Genomic DNA, 27,362 nt, shown 5'->3' with positions numbered 1-27,362 from the left:
CCTACTCATGAATATGCATAAGTAGGCCCCAAAACAGCCCATTTTTAGAACTGCTCAGAAAGTCACTTTTCAAGGGGCTAAAACTCTGAAAAACAGGTGAATTTGGGCAAAAAAAAAATCTCAAATACTATGTTTTTGGGGTTCTAAGAACAAACGAAGATGGATGAAAAATAGCATAATACGGGACCTTTAAAGAGTAATTAAGCCTCAGGCAGGTTTTGGCTGACCTGCCACTAGGGGGAAATACAAAAAACCGCCTTGATTATGGGCGGGCTCCTGGAGAAGTTAAGACACACCCAGTCAATACTATAAAATCTCCATAGAACAATCTATGCTATGCTAACTAGATATCCAATACTCACTATAACTCTCCATTCACAATTTTCTCAATCCAATCTACTCACCAAAGATTGCAGAGTCCACAAGTGCCAGTTTTTATTAGAGGGGCGGGGCTAACAGTGACGTGAGAAGCCACAAATCATTCTCAGCAACATTTTATTGTAATTGCTGGGTTTCAACCCATAGAGGGCAGTCACTCTTACATTTTTACAACAAAATATACAAAATTTAAATACTTTGACTAAAATATCAAGAGTTGGACTAGGATCAATCAACAGCACTATATACAGTTTTGGAATTAGTTATTCTAAGTTATTTTTTGAAATAGTTGTATGATTGTATATAATTGAGTGGATTAACAAGGTTACTGTAAAACCTTCCACTCTTTGCTATGCTTGCTTTCACATTGAGGTATTGGTGATTGTACAACTGCACTGTATATACAGTGATCTCCGCAAAGATACATTTTCCCTTTAGAAGAGCATTGGGATTCTTATGAGTAGCCCACTGCACTTGTAGTGGGTGACACTTGAGGGTGAGGATGAAGTACTGGTGGTGGCCTTCTTAATGTTGAGTTTTTTTTCTCCCTGCAATCAACACTATTAAAAGAAACAGATTGGTTGGTAAAATAATGATTTTCTACTTTCAAATGCATGGACTTCGATTTCAGCTCTAGGTACTACAAACTACACTGACGTCTAATCTCCATATAATATGGTTTCAGTTTACGTTGCTCATCGCCTTCTCAATTCACCGCCATTCCATTGGCAGCTGGATTCGTTGATTACTTCCAACAGATTTGACAGTGGAGTCAAAGCCATACCACATGATCTAACGAGGACAGGAGGGAAGGGAGAAACCAATTGTTCACTAAAATCACATGCATACAACTCACAAGCATTAGATATTTTGTACACACATTAAAGTATAATGAACTGACCGTAACATAAATACCTCAATGTGTTCTGTGTGATTACAGGTGTGTATGTCAGATGGGTTTTGTGTTAAGCGTGCATGTTTTAAATGACTGCCAGCTAATAACAAACCTACATGTATCTGCTTTTCTTTAGGTTGCTGGTGATTAATCAACTCTCTGTCCCCTGAGCCGAAGAAAATGTGTTTTCAAAGAGCTCTGCTTACACAGAGGCTTCTGTAAGCACTGTAAAGTGTAGCAAAAGACAGCGTCTCCTTCCGTGACATCGATCTCCATGTGTCTTGACCCTCCTCTTGTTTCATCTCACCCCATTTCTTCCTCCCACTCTTATTTCCAACGGCTTTACTCCCATTCAGAACCCTTGCCTTAGTCCAACCCTATTTATCACTGCATCTTCCTCTAACTTTCTATATACAGTCATCAGCTCCTTCTGTTCTCTGCTGTAACTCAATACATGGCCAATCAGCAGCTTTAGAGTTTTGCTTATTACAGACTACAGTTGGCATTTGCAGTTCCCCCTGATAGCTCGTCTCTCTTGACCCCACGCACCAACAAAAACCCAAAAACATCTTTGTGGCAGACAAAGTGATTGTGGGGGCAAAGGAGGAACGGGAATGATGAAAGGAGGATGCGGTAAAAGAGGAGAAGTCTGACAGGGTAAGGTAACCCGACCCTAAGGCTTGATTAGGTAATAAAAAGGTCTTCAAATATATAATAAAACCTAATAGTGTCATTAATTTCAGAAAAACATTCGCTTTTGATTAACTCTGACTCGAATGATAAATTCATCATAGTCAGTGAGTCCTTTTACAACACTCTGGTGAGCTTTACTATAGTTCCACCTTATTAGTCGGACCTCTAATAAAGACTTACCAATTCTTACAAAAATGCATGTTTTATTACCATCGCCATCATTGCTGGAACCAGCAGTGCTTGAGCAAATAAATGATCAGTCGGTCTGCAGCTGCTTCTTATATATACATGCAGAATTCCATCTAAAACCAGTTCAACAGTGTTCATTTTTTTCAATGTCAGGCGAAACACTTTAGGCCAGCTGGGCTCTGCTTAGTCGGCAAGGTGACAAAACACCATTCTAGCTTTTCTTATGTTTCCACTCAGGCTATTTTGGTCTCCATACATTACATTTCCCAAAGGCTGTTGCTTCTGTAGTGCCAGCGATATCGAAAAAAAAAACACAACTGAATTTTTGCTGCAGGGAGAACATAAATATTCTAAAACTGTGTAAAAAGGACATAATATAGGAGACATTAGGAGCAATAGGTTGGACAGGGTAAAGGGGAATGGATGTTGGGAGGAGAACGGGATGTCCTGTCCCCCACTGAGGCCCCAAAGGCTCGGTAGCTGCTCCACCCTGCCAAAAGATAACCTCATCTGGGATGGAGACACCTGGCTATTCACACTGGAGTAGGCCAGATGACTTCCACAGCTGCCTCACCATGTATTACTTATTTGGAAGGACTGTGTGGGTTTCTGTCACTCAAGAACATGTAGAATATTGGAGTTCACATGAGTCATGGTACAGAAATGCCTCGTTTGAGCAGGTTTTAACCTCTACATCAGGAAAGCGGATTCAAAGATTTGAATGCTTTCTTTGAATGAACACAATACAACACACCTTAGCCGGCGTGAGTCGACTGACTTGTAACATGTTTCATTATCTGAAATTCTTGAACACGCACAGGATTTTTTTCAATGAAAAAACAAAAAAAAAAGAAAAACTTACAGCAGGTTTTTCAACCATAGGGTTGCCTGAAATGTCTAGTAATTGCTAAAAATATATTGATTAAATAATATATTTAGATATATATTGTTAATTATTATTATTATTATTTAATTATTATTCTTTACCACACCCAATCTCAAACAAATTATATTTGACTTAATCAAATATAATTCTAAAAAAATAAAATAAAATGCAGTAAAAACACCTTTTGCATCTTTGTGCACTAATCCTGTGTTAAAAACATGATCAAAAAGTCATTCTAGAGAGAAAATGTCTCTGAGGTCATCAGAAATTTGTAATATAAAAAATGGGGTCACGACCCAAAAAAGGCTGGGAACCACTGACTTAGAGGGAAAAATGAGCTGCTCTGTGGTAGCGAGGTTAGCACACTGCTTCTGAGCTGAATAGTCAGGAAATAAAGCTCTGATCTTTGTGGACTCTGTATTAGAGCTGGGTGATATATCACGATTCAAGATACAGTATATCAAGTTTTCTATTTTGGCAATATAGAAAATTACAATATCGCCCATTAAAGATTAAATCGGAGGTTTCGCCTTTATTGGTCATATATGTTATTACATCTATGAAATTTGTCCTCTGCATTTAACCCATCCCTGAGGAGGTTATATCGATATACATGTTTTTCATTGCTTGTTTTGTATCAAAATACTACTTTCTCCACTTCCAGTTAGATGGATACCTGAGTGTGTTCTAACCCAGACCTTCCCCTAAACAGAGCACACTACAGAACTCACTCACACGTGCTGTCCCTTAAAGGAGAAAAAGAATAAAGTGGCACATATTTTGCAACTGTTGGTTAATAAATGAGCTTGTTTGGCATTTTGCATCAGCAAATTTATTGAAGAATTGTCTTTCTGGTCAGACTTAATTTGAATTGATGGGCTTTATATTGTATATTGCCATTTTGAGAAAAAATATTGAGATATGAGTTTTGGTCCATATTACCCAGCCCTAGTCTGTATCTTCTTCCTCAGTAAAGGCAGGTTTTCTCTGAGTGTTTCATAGGCTAAAAAAACAAACTAGAGTCACTAAATAGAATATATTCCTGTTATTAACTGTACCATGGTGTTGGCGCTACAACAACTTGTAGCTAGTGGCATGGTTTCTACCTGCAAGACATCTCCCAGGTCTGCAGTGCTGATCTCAGGATCTTCGGTAGTGTTAAAAGGGACAGGTGTGATCCTGACAAAGGTAAGGACACGAGCCTCAGGATATCTCCACAGCATCACCCCTGGGCTGTCCTCTGTCTCACTGTAAAACACCACCTCATTGGGTCCTGGCATCCTCCTCAAACCTGCAAGAAAAACAAGACAATTAGGCAAACATTTGACCTTGCTTAACAGATGGAGGCAGGGATCCAAACCTGTACCCAGTTATTATGAAGTTGACAATTTAGCGATTATGAGGAGAAGCTCTATCCAACAGAGGCTTACATGATAAATTTGACAAAGTCACAAATATTGGCACAGTCAATGGCACAACATGAAACCTCAGTATCTGCTAAATCCGTGTTTCTCAAATGAGGGACGTGTACCCCTAGGGGTACGCAATGACACTACAGGGGGTACTTGAGAGAGACAGAGAGGGGAAAATGAATACATGAAATCATTTAAAATATGGGGTTTTATGATGTTTATTTTTAGTTAAAAATTATAATCATACTAAATATTAGCAGCAACTCACAGAACAACAACAAAGACACAAAAAACAAAAGAAAAATATACTGAATAATAAAAAGAACAGTAAACAACAACAAAATACACAAAATGACACCAAAGACAGAAAAATACACAAGATCACTACAAATTACACAAAAATAACAGAGAAACATACATAACGACATTAGAAACAATCAAACGACACCAAAAACACGCTCACTGAGAGAATATTTAAAATAACACTAACAACAAACAAAAACTACAACAAAAACACAAAAAATAAGATCAAATTATACTGAATAATGAAAAGAAAAGACAAACAACAACAAATTCCAAAAAATGCACCAAAAACACAGAAAATAAGATACAATTACACTGAACAAACCCTGAAGCCACACACCGAATTTGGTTATCCTATCTTAAACAGTTTCTGAGAAAAGCTGTCCCCTTTAACTCGGACGAACGGAGTTCAAACCTATATCCTCCTTCCACACTTTGTAGCAGGGGAATAATAATAAAAAGAACAGACAACAACAACAAAATACACAAAACGACACCAAAAATACACAAAATGATAGAAATGATCTTGATTAGGACATGAACTGAACATACAAGAGTCAGTCTTGGTTCCACATCAGGAGGCAGATGACCGTAAATGATTAAAACTATAAAAATAAATATTTTCAGGAGGCACTAAATACGGTTTCATTCAACTTATTTACGAAATTGAGATTCTTTAAAATGTGTGTCGTCACTAACTCATTTCATTATTATGTTCTATTGTTGTTTTTTTTACAGAATTCTGAGCAAAATGGTCTAGCCAGACATAAGAGGGTACTTGGATTCAAAAGTAAGAGAAAGGGGTACTTTAACCAAAAAAGTTTGAAAACCACTGCTCTAAATAATTCATCTAAATGGTTGCTCTTGGTAAAATTAATAAAAGGAAAAGGTTAAATATAAAAGTGTTCTCATAATAGACAATGTGAAATGGGTAACAGGCGAGGGTAGAATCAGGAACTAAAAGGATGACTGCAATGTCTGGTTAAAAAAAAACAATAAGGTATGAGTCCACTGGGTGAACCTTGCAGTTTGACAGTGTGTGAGTTGCAAACATGTTCTGTTCACATGGAGTGAGCAGTAAGTGACTGAAACATGTGAAGCACATGTGAAGCACCTGCAAAAGCAGGGAAGTGCTTTTGCAGGTGCTGCTGTTTGGAGAATGTTTGACTTGAATGGTGGCTCTCAAACTGAGATCATTATTAAAAATATACATCTGAATTACATTTAGAGCAGAAAAAGGCTTTGACCAACGTCTTTATTTTCCTCAAAGTGTACAACTTTTTTATTAGTAGCAGACAAATCAGACGGTTTTAGAGCTTCAATATGAGAGTCACAAATGTTTTGTTTTATGTCCATCCAGATCCTCAGACCTCTGCATCTGCTGCTTTTTGCTGACAGATTGTTCTGCTTCACTACTGTGTACACACTGTGTATCACTATAGTTTAAGTTTTAGAGTTTTTTTCGGTCGCTTTGATTCATTTCTCGAATCATCCTCAACATTTGCACAACAGTAAGTTCATTCCTCAAAACAAGTTGTACAAATAGCAAAACAAATAGCTCAAAATCCTTCGTTCATCTGTCAAAAGTACTGTAAGTATCTGTGTCAATGAACATGTCACTGCCATCAGAATGACAAGTCCAAGTGTCATTAAGTACTGATAAAACAGTTCAAATGCTTAGTCATGTTTTCAATATAACAGGGTCCTCTGGAGGGATGCTCTGCTCTAACTATAGCTAAAGACGATGTCATTTAGTAAAGGATGTCAATTGTAATTTACGCCTTAGTTTATGTGGGACATTGACTGCAACTAAAGACGAGAAAAGATTCATATTTACTCTTTTACTGTTTGTACTGTCATTTGTTTACGAACCATGTCATTGTGATACAGAAAGAGAAATACATTCATGCATAGCACAAAAAACAATAAAATAGAAATGTCTACATGGTCTATAAGTGTGGCTTTAATGTTAGGAACATATATATGTCTTCTGCCTCCTCTGTTTTAACTCCCAATTCCTTCACCAAGCAGCCTCTCTCTTTCTCTTTCACACATTTCCCGTCGTCAGAGGATATTTACCAAGTTAAGAAAAAAAGTATGCCTGACCTATTATGACAATATATTCAACCATTTTTGCAGGTAAAGACTTTTACGATGAATTAATGCCTAAATATTGTAGGAGTGAGAATATTTAACAGAGACCTGAATGCCACGAGTCACTTGTTTTTAGGACTTCTGCAGCACTACAACGGAAACACTGTCAACTGATTCAATAGCGTTGAAGCAAGAAGAAAGAGTAGTACAGTAGTGACAATAAGCAGAACATTTAACCTGAGACAGTCCCCAGCAGACTACAAAGGTAAGGTACATTCACCTGTGTCCTGTATATACTGGAACTGTCCTGTCCGTAAGTCATCGGAGCTGTGCTCTGTCCGAGGTGAAGGTGTGGCCGGGGAACGAGGAGGCTGGCTGTGGCAAACTTTGCTGTTTGCACTGTTTTGAGCCAAATCTTCCCTTTGGAGGCACACATTGGTGCGAAGGTGCTCCTCTATGAGCTTCAAGCAGTTGAACTGTTCCTGTCCCCAAAAAATCTAGAGAGCAAAACAAGAAAGAAAAGATTTGAGGAGTACTGTACACTTAAAGCAGAACTAAGTAACTTACGTTTAGCACTCCCCCTAAAGGTCTCTTTTGGTTATGTCATTACGTAAAAACTCCTTAACCCCCCGTCGCCTGCCCCACCCCACAGCTACATGCTGTAGGGTGGGGCAAGATGGTAGCAACCGATCACTGAAAAATCCTAATACAACAGTGACTCTAAGGGTGCTTTCACACATATAGTCCCATGTGACCATGTGAACAGTATGAGGAAGAGAGACAACTAAAGTAAATGAATGATGTGGGAGTAATACGGACGGGAGTGTGGAAATATGTGTGATGTGTTTGTTTGTGTGCTGACAAAGCGGCTCTGAAAATGGATGGATAGATGGATGGATAAATGGATGGATATTTGTTTGTGTGCTACCTGATGGAGCACCGGGTGTGTGTGTGCGTGCCTGTTGCCACAACGACAATGTGTGTGATTGCTGTGTGCTGCTGCTGAGCTGTCACTGCATGGATATGCTCCGTTCTTTAGACAAAGGTCTTCTGTGCCTTTTTCTTGCTGGCTCCGCCATGATTTAAGTTTGAGAAAAGTGAATTTGTAGACAACCACGGCAGCCACGGGGCTGGTCATAATCTAGTAATAGTTTGTATTGAGCTGTCATAAAGCAGTACGTCTTGCCACCGGGTCAGAGGCAGGAAAGTTGCAAGTGCTGTTTTCTGGCCAGAGACAGCAGGGAGAAATAAAAGACCCCCCAATCATCCCATAAACACTTGTATTACCCTCACAGGGACAACGAGAATGATTTATTAAGGTGAAAAAGTTACTTAGTTCTGCTTTCAAGTATTTTGAAATAAAGCCATATCATTACAACCAGGAGGAAATAAAGCTTGAAAGGAAAGAACACTTGTAACACCCAATTACTGCATGACTAATTCTGATTGACCTATAGCCTGAAGATGAGCTCTAAGGTTGACCCACATCACCACCAATTTACAACCCAATTACTACCACCAGACACAAGCCTACATCCTCCTCATACACGGTATTCCCCTTCCTAGGCTTCATCAAAGCAAGTCTGCCTGAGGTTTGGACTAAAAATCCGGAATCTGTGAGTCAAAAACTTCACACACGGAGCCGCCTGCCCTCCTGCCGGCTGCTCACCAGCTAGCTCTGTGGGTTATGACTGAACTGACAAAACAGGAAAATTTGGGGATTTTTCCCTACAAATGTTGGAAAAGGAGTATGAGAAAAGGGAATGGGATGGAATGTGAGTGGTTTCTGAACAGCACTTGATTATAACACCACACACTCCAATATTTGCTGAGGGAAATGTCTTATTACGTATTAAATGTTGGGCTGCCAGGGATGTTTCTGTTAATGTTCCTGCAATTTGTGTGTGTGTGTGTGTGTGTGTGTGCGTGCATGTGTGGAGGGGGTATCCCTGATGGAAGAAATGTGGAATATTACATTACTATTAATGTCTTTTTGAGAATTTATTTTGAGAGGGGAATTTTTCCTGTGAACATTATGTAAGTTCTCAGGAAAAAAGCATGCATAAGAAAAGAAAAAAAAACAAAAACGAATCCCCTCATTATCTAAAAATACTCTCATAAAATTCCATCAGTGAAGCAGCAAAAGTGACTCAAATCTGCAGTGGAATAACGGCATGCGTTCTTGCTGTCAATACGTCACCCGAAAAAGGATAGAAGCAGAATTAAAAAGAAGCGGATGTAAGAGCAGTGCTTAATGTGTACTGATATATGAAAACTGCTTGTTGTTTTATTTGGTCTCAATGAACACGTTCTCGCTGAGGTTTTAATAAGTGGCAGCATCAGATCGTGAGCTTGGCCTGGAGTCCAACCCTGTGCAGAGGGAGCAATCATGGCCCAAACCAACAATGTGCAACACTGGGTGAGATACCCCACCATCAGGGATGTAGTAGTGGGACACAAACCTGAATTAAACCAGCCTTTAGGTCTAGCAGGAGTTTAGGAGGACCAGGCTCAGGTCCAGGACTGCCACTGTGTCGACACCATCTAGCCTCCAAGCAGCTGCTGCAGGAAAATGGTCCGAGAAAAATGGAGCTCCGGTCTTTAAGTCCTGTTTTTACCAGAACATCTTTGAAATCCAGCAGCAGTGATGCAGACTGAACAGCATCTGACAAGACAAGGAGCAAAATATAGCACTTAAGGATCCTAATAATGATGACACCCAACATTATCTAGATATTTTAAATATAAATATTTTTATCAGTAAAATACATTAGATATAAGAAATATGAAGACTCAAAAAACATTGCATTTTTGAACACTTTTTAACAAACCAGCAAAATATGCCATGACACATCAAACAAAAAAAAAAAAGACTGATATTTTATTTTATTGAGTATCCCACCACTATGAAGGGTAGATTATTAGTGTGTTGGTCCTAAACCAAAGCTGATATAGTGACATAGCACTCTACAGATACAGTGATAATAATGCGGCTGGCAGTGCATGACCAGTGCATGACAAGCCACTAATCTTATTTTGTCTAAACTGAACAATTTCAAAAACATTCTCAGTGCCAGTTGAAGCTTCACATGCGTGGATGATTTTCAAAACCAGAAAATAAAAAATTCTGACAATACAGTAAATAAGTTCCCAAGTTACCAATCAACAAATCTTACCTTCTACAGGTGATCACAAGCAGTATTTTCAATAACCGTAATACCAATCTCATAAATGATCTCCTATAAAAGAAAAGTAGGAAGGTCTCCCAGAGATGATAAACTAAAAGATCACTTATGCCTGTTCTAACCCAGAAAGCAGCCAAACACCCACTAATCCTAATAGAACCAAAAGAAGAAGAAAAACTGACCTAAATATGGAACTCATACTCTGCATTTTCCATTAAACTTGACAACTGTCACACCCTACATTCCTACAGAATCGCATCAGATCAAACCCCACTCTATCAATTGTGGGTGTGCTGATGTGTTTGAAGCTGCAGCTGCAGCAATATAAACAGTCCATTTGGATTGCCTAGAAAAGTCATTTGACAATTATTTAAACATAAAAGAACTGTGTGCCAACAGAAAATTAAAACAAGAAGAAGCTTTTAAATCTGTAATGAAAACAATACAAACAATCACCTACAGATATTTAACACATTCTTAGAAGTTTCCTGAAGGTTACAGTAAAATGGCAGCTTTCTTTTTTGTATGTTTTAATCGCTCTGAAGGAAGTGGGGAGGGTGATGCATTTCAATTGTGGGAAGAATTATAATATTACTAATTGTTATTTAAACCAAAGAGCCAGCTATCTTATAAATAATAAACTGCACATTGTCACTATAATTAATAAGGATGAAGCCAGAGGTTCATTTCGGGTAAAAGGGAATGAACAGAGTTCAGGAGGAGAAATGGAAAGTCTCATAGTGGGATTTGGACAGAGGTGATGAATGAGCAGATGAACTGATAGACATGGGTTTTGGGATCAAGTGCGAGAGGAAATATAACCTAAGACATGTCTAAGGAACATCTTATTCATCAATTGAAGTCCAAAAAAACAGGGTGGGGTCCAGTGACAGAGAGGATGACTTATTTATTATACTGGGATGACTCATTTCTCTTAGGAAAGTCAATGTTGATACCAGTTGGCTGTTCAGCTGGTAATTTTTTAGCTGCGTTGCGTGTAGATGGAGCTGTTAATGATTGCTTACTGAAAAGTGGACATTGGGTTTATTTTCATGACTGCGATTTATTAGACAGCAGAGAGAACTCTTTCCCAAACATATCTAAGAGCACAACCGAGGTAAAAGTAGACAAAACGGCACGTAGCGCCTATTGAAACCTCACTTACACACAGATAATACAAAAGACAATTATGTAGGTAAACAAATTAGATTTTTTTCTCTCTCACACACACTTCGTAGAACATTCTTCTTTAATGGCACGTTTCATTTACAGCCCAGTTGACCGCAGTATCCTGGTGCTAAAGCCAGCAGCCACAGCAGCAGCCAGCACCCTCACATAAGCACTTTTAATGAGGGGGAATCCCTTTCTCTCTTCATCAGGAACTCCATTCTTCTTTCAGCTACATTCCTGCTTTTCCCCTATGTAATATTACATCTGTGGGTTGTCCTTAAAAGATGTTTTAGTAGACAAGCCAAAGACATTACGCTAATCAGCTGTTAAGTCTTGCCTTAGCAGGGAATAGCTAAGGACATGGTACAAAGAAGCAGTGAGGGAATTAAGAGAAGGAGACTCATAGTACGTTTGAAATAGTCTTTCCTTAAAGTCTTTGAGCTGGAAAGGCAATATACTTAAAGCGAGACAGATTAATGGGAAGGAAGAGAAATGTAAAATAGGCAATAAAAAGTCAAAAAGGGGGAGGGCTCTCGACCACACACAAGTGCAATAAGAAAAATACAGAGCAAATACCGGTAACTATATTTTTATCCTTCTCTCACACTCTTGGGGTGGAATGTTTGTCATCCCCGAGCTCTGTTCCTCTGGGAGTTTTAGGGTTCTGCACAGTGTCTTAGCTGTTCCTTACACTGCACACTTCTAGGCCTCACATGTATTTCCTCGAATCAGCCAGATTTAGGCTGAACCATTTAACTCTAAGAAAGGCACATATAATCTGTACATCAGAGTACTCCCTACATTGAATTTTTGTTTCAATTATATAGGTTTTAATGTGGGTATAAGGTATTTTAGTTGCATTTACTAAAATGTATTTGTCATCTTATTAGTTTCTTTATGAATGTTGCAGCCATTGCAATTCTTATCATCCACAATTCTGAATCGATCCATAAACCTAAATAAAGATTGTTGTTTTGTCCCTGTCTTTTGTCTTGTATGTTGGAAAAAAAACAATGTGATAACCCGACAGTATACACACAGAGAACAATGGGATGAAGAGATGAAAACATTATATTAATATTGAAATAAGATATAATAACATTTTTTTTTAAATTCTAATTTGACTCAGCCAGTAGCCCCAGTGCACTAAGAAGCTGAGGGGCCCACGGTACCCACCTCCCCCCAGGCCCCCTCCACTCTTTTTTTTTTTTTGCATACCTTGAATTTATGTTTGTAGTCACTGAGAGTTGAGACTTACTACTGGAAGAAAGGGGCAACTGGCCTAAGCTTTTATTTTGGTTATTTTTTGTACAGTAAGTTTTTATTTGTTTAGCATGAATAAATGTTACCTTGTGTCTTAAGTTTGCCTTTGTGTGATCACATCATTGTAATAAGTTTATTTAAAATGATCTTATACAAACTGTATTATTTTGATGCCATAAATTGCCTTAACACACTATGACTTGTATAATTTTTTGAATCGAGAATCGATTCTGAATCGAATTGTGATCCTAAGAATCGGAATTCAATCCACTCGTGAGACACCCAAAGATTCACATCCCTATTCATTAGAGACAACAAGATCTCATTTTCCAGAAAGATCCATTTTGGACAAATACATAAATCATTTAAAACATAAAACACACACAGTTACATACAGACATGCTAGGGACGGCAAAAGCTGTATTTACAAGAACTGAGTACCAGTATGTTGCTTTAATAAGGTAGTTTATTCCTCTCCATGGTGGGGCTACCTGTTACATACGTTTTCGTAACTAGATAATGAATGATATTGTAGGACACCACTAAAAGTCTAGGTAAAACTAACACATTGACTGATCAGCATTATAGAATGACCATGCATATTTAAGAAAATAAACCTTAAAATGCTACAAACAGCTGCAGCTTGCATCTTCACACCATATAGTGTCATAAAAGAAAGTCAGGAAAGCAGCAAACACCTTAGCTTCATGCTCCCCTACAACCTATGAAACTAGAGAATCTATGTGGGTGGTGGGAAACAGGATGAATGGAAATCTTTCTGAAGTAAAACGCTCTCTGGCAAACACAAGGGTGAGATTAGATAGGATCTGATTTACCATGTCGGTTTCTCCCTGGCAGCCCCTTTCTGACCACTGGCTGGCTGATTTATCCCCTGTGACATACTGGTATCAATTAGAAGAAATCTAAAGGAGTCCTCATATAACTAGCAGAGGCCTCTGAAGACCTTCTGGGATAGTAGGCGTAATAAGAGTTATATACAGTCGCTCACCACAAAAATACACTGATCACTCACCACAACACCACTATAGGACGCTGGAGGAAACTGGTTTTGTAGTGAGGGATACTGTCAGCCAAAATAGCACAGTGCAGGAAGCTGTGTATCACCCAATCTGTCATGTTCACATCATAAAGCAAGTGATGAATGCTGATGAGTTACAGTTCAGTAACAAAGAAAGACATATCAACACAGGTACTGTGTATAGATGAGCTCAAATCTTGGCGACCCACAATTCTCCCATTCTTGTCTCCCATGTTATTTGTTACTGTTCTTCCATGTTCTCTTAAATCACTTTGTAATTTTTTACCTGTGAAAAGCGCTCTATAAATAAAGATTACTTACTTACTTATTTATTTAAATCTCAATCAAATATAGAAAAAACATCCCTTTCCTAAAAGTCGAGTTTTTGCTGTTTATAATTGGGGGCAAAAAGTAAAAAAGAAGGCCTCCGTTGTTAACAATACTTATTCATATTATGGCTAATAATTTCAATGCATTGAGATCGGAGCTCAAAGGCTCAGCTTTAGGTCAAAGAGGTTAGTTTGTTATAATATGTAGTGGTTTCCAGCAGATAACAACGTCCTGCAATGGAAAACATGTTGTGCAATTAAAGTGATTACCAGAAAACAAGAGCACTTCTCTCTGTCACTATGCACTTTTAACCACATCCAAACAGCTGTATACAGGAACTTACTACTCTGAATAGTCATTATAAAATTACAGGAACATACCGAGTTAGAACTTTAGAGCATAATTAGGAAACAGAGTTAATTTGGACAAAAAAAATACATCTTATTTTATTGATCAGAGGTGTCATTCTAAACATATTGAAGTAAATTCAATTTTTATAAGTTTTCACTTTCAAAAATAAATTGCCCATCATAGTTTTTGTCTGACAATGCTGTTTCTTCCTTCCATTTTCAAGCTCTACCTACATACCTCACTGTTGTGAAATGCCAGCACAACAATGGAACTTTTAAAATGTTCCCCCTAGACTTAACATTTTGTTCAGTTATGTATATTTTACAGTCTATAGTTACTTTTCACATGAGCAACTACTGGTAATACTGTAGCTTTTTAGAAAGACTGAAAACCAAAATGTGGCTCACGAGTTAAAAATGATCAAACAGTTCAAAACCTAAAACTTTGCTTTCTGCTTGTGATGAGCTCAATGGAACAGTTGTAGACATGACAGCCAGTATATCCTGGTTTATCTTGATAGAGGAGCACATCTCATTTACAGAAGCCCAAAACCAAGGAAACAGTTTTGTATGTGTGCATATTTTATATTATACATATATACAAAGTCCTCCTGTGAGTGTTCCACTCTTGAAAAATCATGGCACTCAATGGGCGAAGAGTTGAAAGATTAGAGAGGGTATTGTTTCATGGTCACCAAGACATCTGTTATCTCTCCTTTGCCCACCTCCCTCCTTTCACCCATTGAACTATAAATGCCCCTCTACCTTGGGGAGAGGTGAGCAGTGGATTTGGGGGAGGAATGTTGGGTTTCCACTTGCTTTTCATTAACACAGGATCTGGTAACACACTTCACTGTCAACCTAATCCCCTCTCTCTCCATCTTGTCCCTTGGCAAAGCAGGGCTGTGGAGAGGGTAGAAGAGGGGGCTGCCATGACCAGGTACAGAACCCCAGATGTTTTGGGAATGAGTAGGGGGTGGATGATGGCTATGGATATACGATGATGATGAAATGGTGGGATAGGGTGCGTTTAATTAATGACACATACAGCTTTTAATTGTTCTTTCTTTTTTCATTGACCCTTGCTGTATATCTTTCTCTTCTATTCCACTTCTTTTTAGTTCTCCTTAAGAGTTGGCATCGTCAGTACACACTGAAGCAGTAGTACATCTACACTCTGCTGCCTTACATCTTTCATGTTCAGCCTCTCCCTTGGGGGTGATTGCTACTGACTTATTTTGGCAGCTCAAATGCTAAACCTTTAGAGAACAGGCATCCAAAGCGTTATCATTGAAAAACACCAGGGGATCCCTTTCCTGAGGTACGGAGCTGACCCAAAGTGGTGAGTGATGGAGACGGTGCAGTGAAGCCCTGAAGTCAGCAGATACATCTATTGTCACTGGCAATCTGTCCGTGTAATTGGAGACAGTTTTGTCTCCTTTCAATAGCAACAAATCTGGAAACACTATGTGGCAAAACCCCCAGGGGACGAAGGCTGAGCATGTTGTGAAAAAGATACATGGGGGTGACGTTATCCAAAACAAAAAAACAAAAGAAACAAGTACTTTGAAGAATACAACAATAAAAAGTGCTAGTAGCACACAAATGCCAGATTTCTGGCAAAAAAAAGTATGTCTTGCTTCATAACATTTTGTAATTTTGAGGCACAACAACCACCTGTATATCAAAACCGTTCGAACCAAGCCGAGGATGACTAAATTCCCTTCACTCATTGGGTTTACCATAAACAATTCCAGGAACAAACCCACTGTACAGTGTGATTGTGTGTTAAACAAATAATTCTAAAAATAGTGGTGGATTGAAGGCTAATTGTGTGTGGGGGAGGATTAGCTTTCGTATTGGCTCAATTGTCTCTAAACAGTCTTTTTCCATTGGGCTGCAACTGGAGTCAAGCGTGTTTATCCGAGTCAACACATCAAAGCAGGATGAAAGCTGAAAAGCTGGTGAAAATCAGCACGCCGCAGCAGCCCCGAGTATCGTGTCACCCTACAGTTATGCAGATTTGAGTAAACAAAGCGCAAATTGTTTGAGGTTTTAATTAACATTTTTGACAATCATTTTATCTGAAGTAACCCTATACAACAACATCTGTGAAACAGATGCACGCGCTTGGGGAGTCTTTTTCCTGCCCTGTCCTTGTATTTCTGCAAAGGCAAAATGTCTTTCTCACCATGTCTTAAAAAACTGTCAACTTGCAAGTTTTTGTTAATGTCACTTAAATGTGTAACAATTACGCATTATATAAACATTATTTTCACCCGCTGAGCAGTTTAAATGACGTAGAAGAAATCCCGACATAAAAACAAAACAAATGATCATCAGGTCCAGTGAGCCACTTCACACCCACTGAGTAACAGAAACTGGATATCTTTGAACGTACATTAGCGGCCCATATACTTGCAGGACTTCTGGTGATGGTATCGCTTTGGACATTGATTAAGATGGATTAAAACATTATTACCCCTGCGCACACTCACTCATACAAAAATGAGATGTTTATTACTGTTAGCAGTTATCATCACACCCCGATGACTGACAAACATCTGTTTGTTTGAGGCTTACATCAGAAAACTGTTCCTTTGAATTCATATCTGCTTTCCCTGATTTTAAACAGCCTAGTAATACAAACTGAGTAAAGTATTAAAGTTTTTTATATAGTCTGAGCAGTTTGTGATACACTACATGAGGGCTTATCAAACCTTTGACTACATTTTTGTTCAGAATTCTCTGAAAAAACAACTATAGATCATAATGATGGAATGAATGAGTGATGACACACATTTTAAAGAATCTCATTTTGTAAATAACGAATGAAACAGTATTTAGTGCCTCCTGAATGTTTATGTATTGTATTTTCAGTTCATGTTCTAATCCAGATCATTTCTATCATCATTTTGAGTCATTTTGTGTGTTTTGCTGTTCTTTTTATAATTCAGTATATTTTTCCCTTATTTTATGTTTTTGTTGTCGTTTTTGTGTTGTTGGTATTATTTAAATTATTCTCTCTCAGTGTGTGTGTATTTGGTGCCGTTTGATTGTTTCTTATGTTGTTTTGTACGTTATTTTTGTGTATTTTGTAGTGTTCTTGTGTATTTTTCTCTCACTTAGTGCGCCTTTTTTGTCATTTTGTGTGTTGCTGGTACTAGTAAATATTTTTCTCTCTTAGTGTGTGTGTTTGTGCCGTCATTTCGTGTTTTTTGTTGTTATCTGTCTGTCTTTTTTTATTATTCAGTATATTTTTCTCTTTTTTTGTGTTTTTTTTTGTTGTTTTGTATGCTGCTGGTAATATTTAGTACAATTATAATTTTAAACAAAAAAAAATAAACATTATAAAACCCCATATTTTTAATACTTTCATTTGTTAATTTTTCCCTGTAGTGCCATTGCGTACCCCAATGGGTACATGTACCCCCATTTGAGAAAGACTGCACTAAATGATGACATTTGTTGGTGAGTGCGTAGTAGCTAGATCTTGTTATGATACATATACATTTCTTTTGTAATTAAAAATCTTGGTTCAGTGTTAGTTTTAGAAGTGTTTCCTCAAACTTCCAGACAATATGTCATATATGGATCCATAAGGGAACAAAAAAAATGTATCAAATCAACTTTGACCGAAAAAGTTTTTGCTCTATAGAGAACAGCAGAAGTTTTCGACATTTTGCTAATAATAAAAAAAGCAATGAGCAATGGTATTGGTCTGTAGCTAGAAACTGGTTGTTGCCACTAATAGATGGGGATGACTTTTGTTGTGTTCACATTAGTGAAAATTACACCACCTTGAAATGATTGAAAGGTTTAAAGGTTTTGTGAAATACTCAATGATTTGTTCATGTCAAAGCAATCAGTAGAAAATGTTATTATTAACATTTTAACATTGCAAACTCTTTCCTTTTTAGCTACAGAATGACTACCGACTATTTTTTGGGATCATCTGTGTTTCTTGGCTCAACAATCTCCTTAGCTAGGTGTTGTCCAACGTTCACAAACAGCCTGTTAAATTTATTAGCACAGTTTGATGTCCTTTCCACCAAATCATCATCCTTTAGAAAACAATAAGAATAATCAAATAGTCTGGTAATCTATTTTATTATTTGATTTAGAACAGCCTATTTTTATTTTATTTTATTTTTTAGTATTACTCTTTGCTCCAATCCTTCGTGGAAATATTTCTTTTTACTATTTCTCATAATGTTTACCAATTTGATTTGATGTGATTTATACTTACCTCATGCTTGTGTAGTTCTCAGTTTAGAAACATCTTGAACATGGCTATTTTCTTTTTGCATGCAGTCTTAGAAATCCAAGTCTTGCTAAAATGTTACCTTGTGTCTGTTTTAAAGGACTGCTTTTCTCATATAGCATAACTAATGTGGCCATGAAGGTATCATAAGCATTGCTTGGATTGTCACATTGATATAGCTTATTCCAGTGCTGATATGTTATGTACAGTATGATAGGTCTTCTTTTAGAACAAGTGCTTTCGGTGTACAGCACTACGTTGCAAATTATTTTGGTTGAGATAGACATGGACTCATGTTGACCCCCAACAGTTATAAAAAAAAAAATGCAAAAACTGGTAGGTGACCACCAAACTTGGAACTTCTGTTAGTTTGGAGAGATGAACCGTCTTTCATTAGGTCATGTGACCTGGAGAATGCCTGGAGAACGTTTCGCTTTACGGCAGTCACGTGACAACAGGCTCAGATATATATAGTTCCCACGTGACGTCACAACATATGGGCATTTCCTGACCCGGCACTATTGCTGTGGGCAGCTGAAACGAGTTTAGCCTCTGTTTACAGCCAAAAGAGCACAATATGGTAGTTTCGTGTTGGGTTAATGGTGAACTAATCACCGTGATAGTTCAGTTAAACATGGATTCTTTAGTAAGGGAAGTTGGCAAGTCAGATCCATAACTTCGGGATAAGGACCAATTTTTATTTAATTTGTGGAAATTGTGTTAAATAATTGTGTTGAAAACTGTGATTCTCCAAATATTGTGGAATATACACTAAATTTGTGTTTTTAGATATCTGAGATATCCTAGCTGATTTATCTACAACTGAATTATTTGGTAAAGTTTTTCCTGTCTTTTTAACTTTCTCCTGCCAGATTTGTGCTGTAGGGCTACGTTGTATATGACATTACATTATTTTAAGTATGCAGGAGTAGGAGGTACATAGCTTCAGGGTAAATGTCTGAAGGGGTACGGGACTGTGAACAGTTTGGGAACCACTGCTCTAACACACTACTTCTTAAGGAGTAACTATTGATTCTTGTCCAACTCAAAGAATCAATTTGGCATATTTTGTTGTAAAAATGTAACAGTGACTGGCCTCTATGAGTTGGAACTCCGCTATTACATTTTCATTTTTCTATTGGCTGATATACCGTAATAATAATACATCAGATTTATATAATACTAAAAAGTATTAAAGCCTGTTCAACATCAAGGATTGTGGTAAGTCAGAGGAATGGATATATAAAAAAACAGCGATGGAGGCTACTGACGTTTTGGAGGCAGCTTTTATCATGAACCATTTATTGTGGCCATACCTGCCTGTCTTTGCCTAATCTCGTCAGATCTCGGAAGCTAAGCAAGGCCTGGTTATGACTTGGATGGGAGACCATGGAGAATACCAGGTGCCAGAGTGGGGTGAGAGTTATTGTGTCCTTAAACATTCGTTATATCATTTACAGTGTCAGACGTGCTACACACTGGACACACCTCAAATCTGAGTCAACCCCACCGCCTTTTTTAATCAGTCCTGTTAGTTTTGAATAAATCAAACCCTCCGCATTTGAGCCAACTCTCAGATATTACTACACTAAATTTGCTGAAACTTTCTTTGTTCTTTTAATGTCTGAAAAAAGAACATCTTCAATAATAAGAAGACATGATGAACGTTTTTGAGCTACTGCTTAACTCACTGACTGCCAAAGACGTCTAAAGACGTCAATTGTGTTTTTTGGCTGGGGTTGCTAGGAGACAGTGTGACGAAGCTCTCCTGTGAATATCGAGCCTGTACCATGATGTAGTGACCAACTGGTGACATGTAGGTGGCAGCAGCGCACCTTTGGATGAGAGATCACCTGTGATGGGCAGAGCTCAGATGGAGAGGAAAGAAGTTTACAAGACAGAAAATAACACTATGAAAGTTGATGCTGAAGTTCCCAGCAGCTCACACTCAACCAGAGCATGTGTGGAACTAAGTGGACTATTGAGAGTGTCGTGATGTTGAGATAAAACGATCAAAAAACAGGGCGGTGAGACTCGGCATGTCCGGGAGGAAGAGGAAGTTGCGTGTGTAGAGAATGACGGGGGGAGAGACTTGGAGGACGGCCAAAATATAGTAAGACATCCATTCAATTTTGACCTAGATAGCATGATGATAATAAAGTTGCCACCAAAGCTCAGTCTCAGTGTTGTTTTTGTAGTTTTATAGAAGGAAACCAATGTTGAGGTGTCCCTAAGGCAAAAAAAAAAAAAAATGCTTCAAAGTCACTGATAGGTTTTTTCAGAAAAATACATTTGTCTCAGCTTTTTGTAACAAACTGGTGATTTGTGTGAAACTTGCCTCTATTCAACTGCTGATTACGGAAGAATGGAACAAGCTAGAAACAAAATTACAGACGTTGATCTTTCAGAATCTGGTTTCAGATTGTCATAGTACAAAATATTCTGTGGGTCTTAAAAAAAAAATCAGTGAAAATCATCAAAAATGCCCGGCACTATGGGGTTGGCTGCTGTGAAAAGGGCTGGCAGTGAATGAGTTCCTTGCAGAGAACTTTTAGTACTAAATTCTGCTAATGAAGTGCATTACAGATAAGGATATAATACAGTAATACGTGTTTTGATTGTTGTTATAAATGTTATGTTCAGAGTCCAGCTCAAACTCAGCATCATACATTTTGTGTTCTGCATATTTTTAAATGTAAATTGTTTCTCTCTTTCTAAGCTGTGGGGGAATGACTGACAGGCTTTCCTTCACTTAATGAAATCATCCTCATCAATATTGGAAAAAAAAAAAAGAAAAACAAAGCTTTGTCTTTTATACTTGCGTAAGCAAACTGGCACAAAGACACACAACTTTAGCTCCACAAACATCTCACTCTACAGTTAACGATTCCAACAAAAATGAAGCAATACTATTTGCACTAAAATCATTGCTGTTTGTTAGAAACGGCTTTCACAGTTTAAGGAAATGCATTTTTTCAGTGGAAAGTGACTCATCGTTGTATCCCTCATGTCCTTCTAATCATCCATGCACTCATTGACCATGTAGAATTAAATGTGAATACAAAGTTGAGTTTTGGATGTCTGCATAAGATTATGTTTTGTCTCCTTTTTCATTATGTCTTATCTAAATGAGTAACAAATGTAGGAGTGCTGTGGAATGGGTAAGGTTGCCTCCAATACACCAATACATGATGACATGAAAAAGAACAATTTGTTCTCCCCTCCATTTCGCCATTAGATATTTGAAGCTCTGAGTAATTGGGTTTTGTTTTCAAAGGCCTTCATGGATAAATTCCTGTCTGTGGACATTTCGCAGTGTAGAACAAATATCTAACACTATGGTTACTTTAATATCAGATCTGCCAAATAGGGTGAAGTCATTCCACTGGTTTCCAATGTGGCCCCACCTGTTTCAAGGGTTTAGTCAAGAGAAGTGACAGTACCTTGAAATAAAGCAGGTTAATATGGATAATGTTACTAGATTGACAGTTAGATAATTTTTGTTATGATATGTAGTTTAATTTAATTTAAGGTTTAAGGTCTTTGTTAGCAAAAGGTGAATCTCTGAGCGACAAAATAAAGCAATGTTCAAAATATTAGAGATTAAACATAATGCAACAAATCCAACCTGGGTCATCACTGTGAGATGCTGAGCAAATCCCCTAACCCTAACTGCTCGTGTTGTACGTCGCTTTGGATAAAAGCGTCTGCTAAATTGTAATTGTAATGGAGTTGCAAAGAGTTCATTTGAATAATGGAAACCTATCAGCACATTTAGAATGATAGCAGGTCTGGAAATCAGTTGGTTTTTAAATTTAAAACCATTTTCAGCAAAAAAAAAAAAAAAGAAAATTTCCATTTAGAAACTATATAAAATATAAATGTATCAGTTCCTCAAACTTGTCATGTACTGTAATAATAAAAATTGCAGCAACTTTACTTTGAAAAGCTGTCCATCTCATTAGTAGAGTAAAACCGTCATTACATCATTAAAAAAATAGGGAAAACTCATCAACCCATGAAAGGTTGAAAACATGTTTGTGTGTTTATTCCTCACCTTGTATCCTTGGTCCCAACTTCATGTTTAGATTCCCAGTCATGGCTGACAATGACACTGTTAAACTGGCCCTCAGTGGATTGTCCTCCATCTCCATGACGACAAATATCTGGGCAGTGTAAAGGGAGACCTTATGAAAGGACAGTGCCAAGGAACTCATGGCCCCTGTCTCACCCAGGGAGGGGGCCGAGTGGTACATGGTTGATCGGGGAGGGGACGTCCTGTGCATGGTCTTCACAGGAGAAGACTGAGGGGTGGTAGCAGCAGATTGCACTTTGCTGGACATGTCCCATGTGTGGTTAGGTAGGACTTTCTCCAGGTACGCTTTGGCCTGCTCAAACTTTGCCAAGGTGGGATTGATTTTCACAGGACGTGAGAGCTTGACATCCAGTTCAGCTGGGGGGAGAGGATGACAAGTGTTGGGGAAAATATGAAACTGCACAGTCAGCAAATTAACAATCCTGTTGAATAAATGAGAGAATTAAAATGGAAAGTATAAGAAAATTGGTTTGGAGGCTGACCATGCCAAACTTTACAAAAACACTAGTCCCAAACAATAGTACAGTAGTAATAATGCATTGATTTACATGTTTAAATGAGTGTAAAGTAGGATGCAAGAGTGTCAATGACTTTAATTTACTATTTTGCTATTCTGGCTCTTCCTCACTTTGGTCTTGACAAAAGAAGACACCACCAAAGAATTGACTAAATATGTTTTTCTCAGGTTTTAGCCCCTCCTTCCTGATCGCTTTGGAAGCAATTCACTTTTACAGCTGGATTTAGGCTCAATCACCTTCTACCATTTATATCTATACATACATATACACAATTGCTGTTTGTAATTTTAGTTGAACCTTGATGCCACAGGACAGGATAGCAGAAGAGAATCTTTCCTTCATGCCAGCCACATAAATCCTGTTATTCTCTTCCCAATGGAACTTGCTCCCACTTTCTGCTTGTGCTGCTCTCTTCAAACACTTGACTGGAATTTATGGAGACACATGAATTAACTCAATGCCGTTTTACACCACTTCCATTATCCTATTTTTCCACTTGGTCATGATCATGGGAAAGAGAAGCAGCTGAAAACAAGTGCAGCTGTTTTTCACGGTCTCATCAAGGCCCCTGTGTTTGGAGGCTTTTAAAGGGCTTTAGGCCTCCTGTCTGCTCATTTCCCAGGTAAGTAGAGTGACTGGCATGAAGGGGAGGACTGCCAAGAGAGGCAGACATGTGTGTACACTCGTGTGAATACACACACACACTACACACACCTGGAGGAGAACACGACATGGTCAAATGGAATAGTGTCTGAAGTGAATAACTGGGAGGAAAGAGGGATGGAATTTGCAGTGCAATGTAGCTTATCATTTCCACTCGACTTATCACCAAGAGACTTTCCAGCGGTGAAATAAATAGCCAGTGTGCAGTCATTTATCTGCGTCCCTCTGATTTCCACTCATGTTTTTTCGCCTCCTTGTTCTCTTTCCCCTTATGTTATGAAGTGTATTTTTCGGTTTCTGTCTCTCCCTCAGTAAACCTCACGGCTGTTTCAATACAACTGGGACAGTAACAAAAATACAAGGTTTAAAATGGAATTAAAGCTCTTCACTGCCAAAACAACACGAGTAAAAACCAATCAGAAGTGTAGCTTTTTAAGCAAATGTACTAATTTAAACAAAGACCACACAAACAGCAAAGTAATGAATTACAAGTGCTCACGTTACTGTAATTGAGTTGTTTTTATGGGTACTTGTAATTTTTTTGAGTATATTCCTAAATCAGTAATTTTACTTGTACTTAAGTACTTTTTAAAAGAAGTAAAGTAATTTATTACATTTACACACCCAACCGTTACTAAGTAAACGATTACTTGTTGTGATTATTCCATTTCATGGTCTCACATTGAACATAATCCATATATTCTTAGTCGTGCTATTTCTGATCAACACCCAGCCACTTTCTTGGGTTCAGGTTGTGGTTTCTACCTATAATGTTGTTACCTGCATGGCACATTTGGTATGGCACTGTTTTAGAATGTAATTATACAGAGAGCCTGAGAATTTTTTTTAATCTTGAATTGAATTAATTGGTGTCATTTTATTTAAAAAAAATAATGTTACATTTTTACATCTTTTATTTCATACAGAGGCTTTTGTGGAAAATAAATTAGTTTCTAATTGTGCAAGATTTAATCTCTTGCTTTTTAAGTTTATACGTGAAATGTTTTCTGTATGTAAGGGAACCATGGCAAGATTTATTAACAAAAATAAATGTGGGGAGTGAAAATAACTAGTAACTTTTACTTTATCAAGTAACAGTACTTCTACTTAAGTAGCAAATACTGCATCAGTACTCTGTATACCTCTAGATATTGAACATGAAATGTATTAAACAATTCATAAAAATACTTTTAAACTACGCGCTTGAATACTGTACACAAAATATTGGAAGAAAATTACCCTGGTTGATTGTCAGGCATTTGAAAAAACTAAACCAAATAATACACACTTCTGCTTGTATATACATACAAACAATACATTTTAATAATAATAACAATAATAATAATTTATATAGCGCATTATCATAGACAATCAAAGCGCTTTACAGAATGAAGGCATTATTCTTTCACTCCACACTTAGTGGTGGTAAGCTTCTATTGTAGCCACAGGCCATAGCTGCCCTGGGGCAGACTGATGGAGACGAGGCTACCATAGTGCGCCATCTGCACCTCTGACCACCACCAACACTCACTACATTCATACTAGGCAATGTGGGTGAAGATTCTTACACAATGACAGATACCACTGGATTGACTGTGCCCCACTGTCGCACCTGAAATTCTCAGTGGTTTCCCATCCAACTACTAACCAGGCCCAGACCTGCTTAGCTTCAGAGATCTAACGACATTGGACGACGACAGGCTGGTATGGCCACACATTTTCTTTTCAACATATGGACAATTTACTGGGCTTTTTGATCATCTGCTCACTAAAAGAACCCCTAAACGTGTTTGTGTTTTTATATATCACATATATACAGTATATGGATAAAGACAAAATGCTAGCTCTAAAAAGAAACAACTGATCTCTTTCCATCCCACAGGGTGATATTCCTGCCGACTTGGCTATAGTTTTGTAAGGATAACTGTGGAAGAGAACCAGATCACACCATCTGTCCAGCTCCCTGTTAGAACAACTAATGGAGCACATTATACTGCAGTGACAGACAAAGTACTGTCAAGAGATGAGCCTTTTGCAAAACCCTAAATGCAACCACATTACAGAGTTGTATGAGCACATGTTAGAAACATGTGCGTCCTCTCTTTTCACTCTGAAGGAGATATATCTGAGTGAGAGACGAATGGACTGAATGTGTTTTATGTAATGTTAAGATCTATTTGAAATGCATGATGGGAATAAAAACAGACTTTACCAAATCTAAGAAATAGCAGACATGAGGGGAAGTTTAAACTCTATATTTTTAAATATAATGATGCAACAGTTCTTTGTAAATATTTCTCTCAAAATGAAAACTGTTTTTCAAATGTTATACATATATTATGATATATAAAATGTTTTTAAAAATGCAAGGTGGATTTTCATAAAAAGACAATTGTTACATTTAACAAATGTTACAGGTTATACGATCAATTAAAAGTTGTTAGTTTGTAGCAGGGTAAAATAGGAAGATCATAATTTTCTATGAAATGTACTGAAAATGAAACAATTGCATGAATTAGGAGAAATATAGTGTTGAAACTTAAACATTTCAGACCTTTTTAAGTTACTGCTAGACTTCCTTATTATCTTAGCCTCTAATTAAAGTGAGACCGTGAACATTTGGTATATGAGACACGCTTTTCTAACTGGCAGCCCTTCGGACTATACCGTACTTATGAAGTAGCTCACAGTTTCAGAAAGGTTGGTGACCCCTGAACTAGAAGGTATGAAAAAGGACTAATTATAAAGGCAATACTGACAATTGCAATAGCATTTTGAGAACCAAACAGAGAACATCATCTACAGCAGAATGTAAATAGAACCACTGATTTTGGCCATGAAGCTTACAGGTATTTGAAGCTGGATAGTACCAATGGAAAGCAGTGGTTAAATTGCGCGTCGGGCCGTGAGGTTGAAAGGTGGTGTTGGTGTTCACATACCTTTATAGAACAGGCACTAATGTGAACAGGCTGGAGGGAGTCATAGACTGGCCCTTCTCAAGTGTCAGTCTCTATTAGCGCTGGGGAAAGCAGGAGATCAAGGTCTGACAGAGGTGCACACACACACACACACACACATCTCTGTAGAAAGGTGGACGGGAGATCAAATATGCTTATTACCAGGTTACTTTGCATTTTTGGCGAGGTCATGCATGACGCTAGCCCGACTTTGAACTTGTGTGTTCACCGTCACTATAAACATTGTTTTTATTTCCACTCCACCTTTGATTTCTGTAGCAAACATTAAGAGACATTGCATCTTTCATAACAGGTGTGTATGTGAAGGACATGTGTGTATGCCTGTGTTTAAAAGGACTGATATAATTTTAAGAAACATCTGTTGAAAAGCCACTGGTAAAAAAAAAAAAAAGTAAAGCCAGTGACATGTATCCAAGTTGCCATCTGACTTGAATTAGAGGGGTTCTAGATGGTTCGGAGGGGCACAGGATTGTATACAGCAACTGACAAGATTTCTAGAAGCCCATAGCCTGACGGGAACCAGGGACACCAGAGAGTAATGGTTCCAATTTGTTCTAGCTAATCTATCACCTGCTGCTTCTCCACAGAGGAAATTCTGATCTTTGGTCTCCAAGTGGTAGCAGTTACAACGCTGGACTCTCTCACTGACCCTTTCA

At 37.9% G+C, this 27,362-nt stretch overlaps 1 protein-coding gene across 3 annotated transcripts in view; it reads right to left on the bottom strand.

Annotated features, from left to right (window-relative positions):
- Nucleotides 1–27,362, bottom strand: part of vps13b (vacuolar protein sorting 13 homolog B) — a 399,448-nt gene that overhangs the window by 88,834 nt on the left and 283,252 nt on the right. For all 3 annotated transcript variants that reach the window (XM_028469709.1, XM_028469708.1, XM_028469710.1), the window contains exons 38-41: nt 22,509–22,904; nt 9,313–9,515; nt 7,131–7,347; nt 4,148–4,332 (exon numbers count right to left, since the gene is read on the bottom strand). In XM_028469709.1, the coding sequence (XP_028325510.1) occupies nt 4,148–4,332; nt 7,131–7,347; nt 9,313–9,515; nt 22,509–22,904 (1,001 nt within the window). The remainder of the gene's footprint in view (nt 1–4,147; nt 4,333–7,130; nt 7,348–9,312; nt 9,516–22,508; nt 22,905–27,362) is intronic.

Source organism: Gouania willdenowi, chromosome 16 (genome assembly GCF_900634775.1).
Source record: "Gouania willdenowi chromosome 16, fGouWil2.1, whole genome shotgun sequence".
Taxonomy (NCBI): domain Eukaryota; kingdom Metazoa; phylum Chordata; class Actinopteri; order Blenniiformes; family Gobiesocidae; genus Gouania; species Gouania willdenowi.
This window is presented reverse-complemented; position numbering and strand designations above follow the sequence as displayed.